The sequence below is a fragment of the Quercus lobata genome, chromosome 3 (assembly GCF_001633185.2).
Source record: "Quercus lobata isolate SW786 chromosome 3, ValleyOak3.0 Primary Assembly, whole genome shotgun sequence".
NCBI classification, from domain to species: Eukaryota; Viridiplantae; Streptophyta; class Magnoliopsida; order Fagales; family Fagaceae; genus Quercus; species Quercus lobata.
Window position 1 is genome coordinate 14,346,390 of NC_044906.1, and position 7,535 is coordinate 14,353,924.

The 7,535-nt window shown below is 33.3% G+C and overlaps 1 protein-coding gene across 1 annotated transcript; it reads left to right on the top strand.

Annotated features, from left to right (window-relative positions):
- Nucleotides 1-888: 888 nt before the first annotated feature.
- On the top strand, nt 889-2,704 carry LOC115980386 (putative pentatricopeptide repeat-containing protein At1g12700, mitochondrial). Its single transcript, XM_031102639.1, has one exon. The coding sequence runs from the start codon at nt 889-891 to the stop codon at nt 2,689-2,691; it is 1,803 nt and encodes a 600-aa protein (XP_030958499.1). The 3' UTR covers nt 2,692-2,704.
- Nucleotides 2,705-7,535: the final 4,831 nt, after the last annotated feature.

Genomic DNA, 7,535 nt, shown 5'->3' on the forward strand with positions numbered 1-7,535 from the left:
AAGAAAAACTTTCAATTATCAAAATTTTATCTCTAAAAAAAATTATCAAGATTTTTTATCCCTATGACAATAAATTTTTATCACTAAATTCTGACTGCAAACTTGAAAGGCAGAAATTAAAATACTATAGTTTAAATACAATGAGGAACTAAAAGCATAGAATTCAAGCAATGTAATAGTAAAATAGGAATTTTGTACATCTGGGTTTTATCCATACGAGCTTTAGCAAGCCAATTTATTGATTCAATCATCTTCTTTGATTTATCCCATATTATCCATTTCGTTCTTGTAAGAATGTTCCTATCATTTTATGAAAACACTTTTTTTTTTTTTTTTTTTTTATATATGAATATTATTCTGTATAAGGAACCTGAAACAACATGAAGAATCCAATGCAAACAAGAATGAACATTTATGTCTCTTTTCTTTTGGTGTGAACTTGTGATGGCTAAGTATTATTATACTATTATTAAAATAAAATTAATCAGACAAAACTTGATAGGATAAAGATTTGTATGGAGGAAGTGAAAGAAAAGGTCAGGGCTGAAACAGTGGGCGGGCTGGGCCGTGAAATTTTTTAAGGGTAAAATAGTCTTTTTGTTATTTGGTAAGGTGTCAAAGATTTAAGCCATTAGATTAAATCTATGGCTGAGAATTTAGGTATTGCAACGGGGTGTCATGTTTTTAGATATATAGAAACACCAAGTAGGTGAAACATCATCTACCTACCTTCCCGTCAAAAGAGAAAAAGGGCTCTGAACGAAGTTCGAATTCCTTGCTTCGCTCTCTGATCTGCCACTCCACCACCATAATTACTCCTTTAGAAGCTAGGCCGAGACCAAACCCGCCCAATTTGGTGTAGCTGAGACTGTGCGTCGTCATTGTGAAATGGGTAAATCAACATCCTCTCTGCTTCTTATATGCAATCGTTTGATTATTAGAGTAAGCCTTCCATTTCGTACTTTTACTTCTCATTATTGTTCTACTATTAGAGAAAATGTGAAAACCCCATATCAGAATCGGAATCAGTTGTTGAATTCTGTGAGAGATCACTCCAAATCTGGAACCTTTAAGAATCTTGATCATGCCTTAGTTCTGTTTGATACAATGCTTCACATGGACCCTTTGCCTTTCATTGGAGATTTTACTCTATTGTTGGGTGCCATTGCAAGAATGAAGCATTACTCTGTAGTCGTTACTCTAATTAAACGAATGGAATCATTCGGAATCGCTCCCAGTGATTATACTCTCCCTGTTTTGATTAATTGCTTCTGCCGTTTGAGACGGGTTGATTTTGGGTTCTCTGTCTTAGCAACAATTTTGAAACTTGGTTATCAGCCTACCCAACCTACTCTAAACACTCTTCTTAATGGTCTCTGTCATCAAGTTAATATTTTTAGAGCTGTGTGGATGGCAGAGGAAATGGTGAAGAAAGGGTATGAGCCGAATGTGATTACTTGTGGAACAATAGTAAACGGTCTGTGTAAGATTGGCCGGACTGGTTTGGCTATTAGGTTGCTCAGGTCGATGGAGAAAGGGGGTTGTGAACCCGATGTGGTACTGTATAACACAATCATTGACAGTTTGTGTAAGGACAAATTGATAACTGAGGCTTTGAATCTTTTTTCTGAAATGATGAGTAAAGGCATTCAGCCAAGTGTTATCACTTACAATTGCATAATTCAAGGACTATGCAAATTTGGCCGGTGGAGGGAGGCGGCTACCTTGTTGAATGAGATGGGGCAATGCAAGGTCATGCAAAATGTGCGAACCTTCAACATACTGGTGGACACACTAAGCAAGAAAGGAATGTTGAGTGAGGCAAGAAAAGTTTTTGAAGTGATGATTCAAAGAGGCATTGATCCCAACCAAGTCACTTACAATTCTTTGATTGATGGTTATTTTTTGCAAAACCAAATAGATGGGGCAGTTAAGACATTTAATATGATGGTTGAGAAGGGTTGTTCACCCAATGTGATTAGCTATAACATATTGATCAATGGATATTGCAAAAGTAAAAAAATTGATGAGGCAATGCGTATCTTTCATGAAATGTCCAACAAGGGAGTGATTCCTAATGTTGTGACTTACAACACTCTTATCAATGGGTTTTTCAGAGTGGAGAGACCCCAGGCTGCAATGGAGCTATTCCATAAGATGCAAGCTTGTGGCCAACATCCAGATCCCCAAACCTATAACATCTTGTTAGATGGATTTTGTAAGAACAAACAAATTGGTGAGGCGATGACAATGTTTCAAGAGATGGAAGACAAAAGGTTAGACCATGATATTGTGTTTTACAACATCTTAATTGACGGTTTCTGCAATGTTGGGGAACTTACAATTGCAAGAGAAATCTTTAGTGGTCTTTCTGCAAAAGGATTGCATCCTAATGTTTGGACTTACAATATAATGATCAATGGATTTTGCAAGAACGGACTAGTTGATGAAGCGAGTGAGCTGCTTGAGAAAATGGATAGCAATGGTTGTTCTCCTGACCATCACACATATAATTCATTAATCCAAGGGTTTTTGCAACATAGAGAGACATCAAAGGCAATGAAATATCACAAAATGATGGTTGTCAATGGATTTCCAGCAAACGCAACAACTGTTGCCATGTTTATTGACTTACTACCGTCTAATCAAGTAGATGAATATTTTCAAAAGCTGCTTTCAAAGTTTGGGTAAAGGTAATTTAGTTTCTCAAGATCAAAGAAAACTTTTATATTTTAACCTATCAATTGTCAGTATGTGAGTGGCATATTTGGTTTGAGTAAAATTCTATACTTTTTATGAGATTGTATTTCTTTTCATTTATGTTTGTTTATTCCTTTTACTGTTCGATATTTTGTCGCAATTTTCTTGTGCACGCATGTTGTTGCCAAACTTTTTGACCAGCCATTGGGTGTATTATACTGCCCTCTTAGGTGGATACTCAAAAGTCCCAGTTTGAGACTAGAGATATTTGAAATCATTTAATTCTAACATAAAAAATGCTTCAAAATTATGCATCAAGTTTGTTTCTTTGTACCTTTTCTTATTTATTTAATTTTTTGTTTTATTTCAGATTGTGAGAGTTTAAATTCTCTTTATATAGGTTATGGATTTGTCATTGTTGGAGGATTTGTTTTAGTTTCTTTATGCAATCTTTTTCATTCAATTTAAATTTTGTCAAAGGATAGTCCGAGCATCCTAAGAGTCACTTTGTTCAATGTAGCCTTATTTTGGGAAGACAAGATTGATTGAAAATTGAGACTACCGTGGGTATTCATTTTGGTAGGTGCTGCATTAAAAAGCTTCTAATTTTAAGTTCATGAATCTGAGTCCTAATTTTTAAGTAATGACCATTATTGTTGACTTTGCAGGATATTGCCAACTTTTAGAAAACTAAATATCAGGAAAGCTATTAATTTGTAGTGGTTGGTCTTGCACTTTTTTCCTTTTTAAAGACCAAGTTGTTGTTTCTCAAAAAAAAAAAAGTCCAAGTTGTTCAATTCTCTACAGGTCCACCAAGTTTCTATCTGTTTCTTATCTTGTGCTTCTTAATGAAGTTTAGGTGAATACCTAGTTGCTTATTTTGGATTTTGAATTGTTATTCAGCTTCCTTTGCATTAGAATCAATAAATATAGGTATTTCTTTGGTGTATTTGTAAACTTGTAATGTAAGCCTACTGTGGGAATTTGATTGCGCTTCTAATTTCGTTGCGTTCATTTGGTTGATGATATTGGTGGATATATGCCAATATTTTGCATCATATTTCTGCTTTTTAGAGGGAAAGATACTATCTTCAGGTTCTTTTAAGTTTTATATGATGTTAGTTGCTGTATTAAGTTGGTCTGAATTTTGATAATAAATCATATTAACAATGGTAGTTAAGGTGTTACATGTGTTTTATGCAGTTTAGCATCTTGAAAGTATGTTTTTGGAGTTGCAATATCATTCATATTTTTGTGGGAAGATAGTATCTTGACATTCTTTGGAGCTTCATATTACATTGGTTGTTGTATTTAGTTAGTTTAATTTTTATTGGTTTTTTAAGGTCAATCTTTGTTTTCCTTTTAAATATATCAGTGAACATGTTGGGAATGAATTGCGGTTTGGGGGTTTATGTGATGAGGACTAAATTAATGACTTTTCCATGTAAATTTGCAATAAATTTAGATTATCGTCACTTCTAAATACAAAGTTTCAAGATTAGGACAAGAAAGCCCAATATTTAATGGAAGATTTCCGTACAAAGAATTTTCCATTAAGGAGATCCCTTGTAGAGAGGAAATGTTTGTTGACTAATTCCTTTCTTGCAAAATTGTTGAACCTTATATTGTAAGTGAAATAGCTAAACTGACCATGGTTGTGATCAATTACTGCTTCCACCTTTGCTAGGTCTAGAATAAGCTTGGTTTATAATAAAACTTTTCATGGAAGAAGAAGAAGAAGAAGAAAAAGAAGATTGACCTTTGAGAACTCTCAAACCCGCAATATGCATGGAATAAAAGAGCAAGAGGGTGAAGATGATGATGAAAATGATATTGAAAGCCCATGTAAGAGAATGTCCCTTCATTATTTTTAGTAATCTTGGAGGCTTAAAGGTTTTTGGTGTGTTATAGACTATAGAGTGAAAGGAGTCTAATATATAAGGTGATAGAGAGGAGAGGATAGGAGAGGTGAGGTGAGTTGTTAAAAGGTGTGAGTCTAATATCCAACTTCCTTTTCACATTAAGAGGTTTGTCAAACACGTGCAACCCTTAAATGAGCATTTTAATGTTTTGACAACTGACCAGTCACTAAAATGGGACAAATAATTCAGTGTACATAGCCATACTTTGCGTTTCATATAGGATTTATGTCCACCTAGCTAAGAAATTGACATGTTTTACCAATTACCATAAAATATTAGCAATGATATAAACCATAAAAATTTTATTAAAAAGAAAAATCTGAGTTAATGGTATTGATTTCTCATCTATGTCTTTCCTTTCAATTTTTTTTTCCTCTTCAATTCATTAATTAAAAAAATATCACATTTTTCAATATAATTATTTTAAAATATAATGTTGCTAGTATTAATTTGACCCTCCTCATTCCTCACCATGATCTAGGTTGCTAAATCTTTGCCTAAAATCATGTAACTTAAGAAGCCGGAGAATGCTACCACTACCTTTAAGCCAAGAATTTGGTGAGAGAGAATCATAGATTTCTATTAATCAGCAAAATGACCACAAACACGTGGATACTTTTATTTGTGTAAAATGATGAACACATGGGCAAAAACAAAGAAATGTTTGTACAAAGTCAAAGGCCAAAGCCACACTAACCAATATTCACACTAGTAAAGAGCAAAAAAGTCATCAAGACACGTATTAGAAGTTGTTACTTGCATGCAATGTTTTAAGAATCTTATCAAGGAGGTCCCATCTCTGTCTCAGGAACTTCAATAGGACAAAAAAAAAAATTTTAATTAAGGTCTCTAATTTTACCTACAAATATGATAAACTTAATTTATTTATGAGTTGGAATGTGAACCTGTTGTGCTTGGATTGGGCTCAGTTATGAAGTTAATGAAGCTGAAGCTTGGGCCTAATATAGCTTATTTCGAAAACGAGCTCAACGCTTGAATTGTCTTGTCTAGCTCATAGGCTCGCAAGCGTAACACTTTCATATAGGCCTCCAATTTATGGTTTTCTGTCATCCAAAATTTTATAAGATTTATAAAAACAAAATGCCCTGAATAGGGTAAAAGTCTGTGTGTGTGTGTGTGAACAAAAAAGGCCTAAAGGACATGTATTTCAAATTGACAGGTTATGTCATCAAAGATAGAGTACAATCAACCATATTCTAAGATCTTTTGAATTTTAAATACATAGTAATAAAAAATTGACACAAGCTACGAGTGATTGATTTTAACAAACCGAGCAGATCTGGCTATCTTATCAAGCTTCAACAAACTGAATTAAGCATTGATTGTTGGCAACAGTTTAGCTCAAGGTCTTTGAATTATAAATAGTCAACTGGTACTATTCACCTTGGCTCATTTGCATCTCTAAAGCTAATGTTTTTTTTTATTAAAAAAATTGGTAAGTTACACATACTCAGTGGGTTTAGAACCCACAACTTCACCCTCCAACCAATTATTATGGGAGAAGGAAGTGGCAGTTGAGCAATTGCTAATTGATCATCCCTAAAGCTAAAAGTTAAAAGATTTTGATGGCAAAAATCACATTACCACAGATGAGTTCAGTGATTTATCTAACAAATAGGGGGGAAAGGATAAAAATTTTGATGCATAGTAGGAGAAAAAATCACAATTCTTTTTTTTTTTTTTAAATATAAAAATATAAATCACAACTCTATAAATTACATAATGATTTAAAGGTTACATGTAACTAAACATCCATGTTTAGTTTCTTTTAATGCTTCTCCACTTGAATATGAAATAAAAGTAAATGATTTCACTTAAAAATAAAAGAAAACATACATGAGTAAAGAATAAAATATTATGGGGTAGGACATGAAGATTTCAATATAATGAAAATGTTAGTCAAAAATAAAGTGGAGAGACAAAAAGATTCATAAAATTTGCGTAGCCAACCCCAAGTACATAGAATGGACATAATCCTCCGTAAATCTTGGCATGTATTTCCACCACAAGCGCAGTCCTTAATGATTGCAACATAAAATTTCAAGTTTCAATATATGATGCACATACAATTAGAATGATTAGAAAACTAACCAAGGTAATGCATTGATAAACTCATATATATATATATATATATATATATTTGATAAACTCGTATATATATATATATATATATATATCTAAATCATTAAGAAAATTGGTAAGTATATTTCTCAAGAAATCTTGCCACTCCCCAAATTTTGCATTGTGGTTAAAAGGTAATTATCCCTCATGAATTGCACAGTGCACTGCTTGGACACTAGAACAAGGTTAATCAAGCAGAGAATCACACAATAAGTGCAGCATTAATCCTTCAATGACATATGCAAGTTTCTTCCATAGTTTTCTCCAACCAATGCCTGCAGGGTTGAGTTCCAGAAGGGGAAAAAAAAATTAGAATCTTTAAATATCATCTCTTAATAGAATAGGAAATAAATGTTAGGCACACGAATACTGTGGGTGTGGGTGTGGGTGTGGGTGTGTGAGAGAGAGATTATGAGGAAATTAAGCTTCAAATCCAACACTAACAAATGAATGCAGATGATACAAAAGCATACTGAAATCAAAATTTAAGACTCACACCATCTATACTACATTTGTATTCCCGATGAAAATGTATATTTAGGAATAGATGGGTTATCATGCATTAATATATGCTCCAAAGGATCCTGAGCATGATTTACAGTAATGGTATAACCCCTTTACCAGTTCATAATTAAGACAATATGAACACCTGAGGACATAGATTTATCATATCAAGAAAGCAGTACAGTGTTTACCAAATAGCAAGAGAGCAACTTAGGCAGTTACAAATTTATGCCTATTTTTATTTAAACCAAAATGTAGAGCACAGTA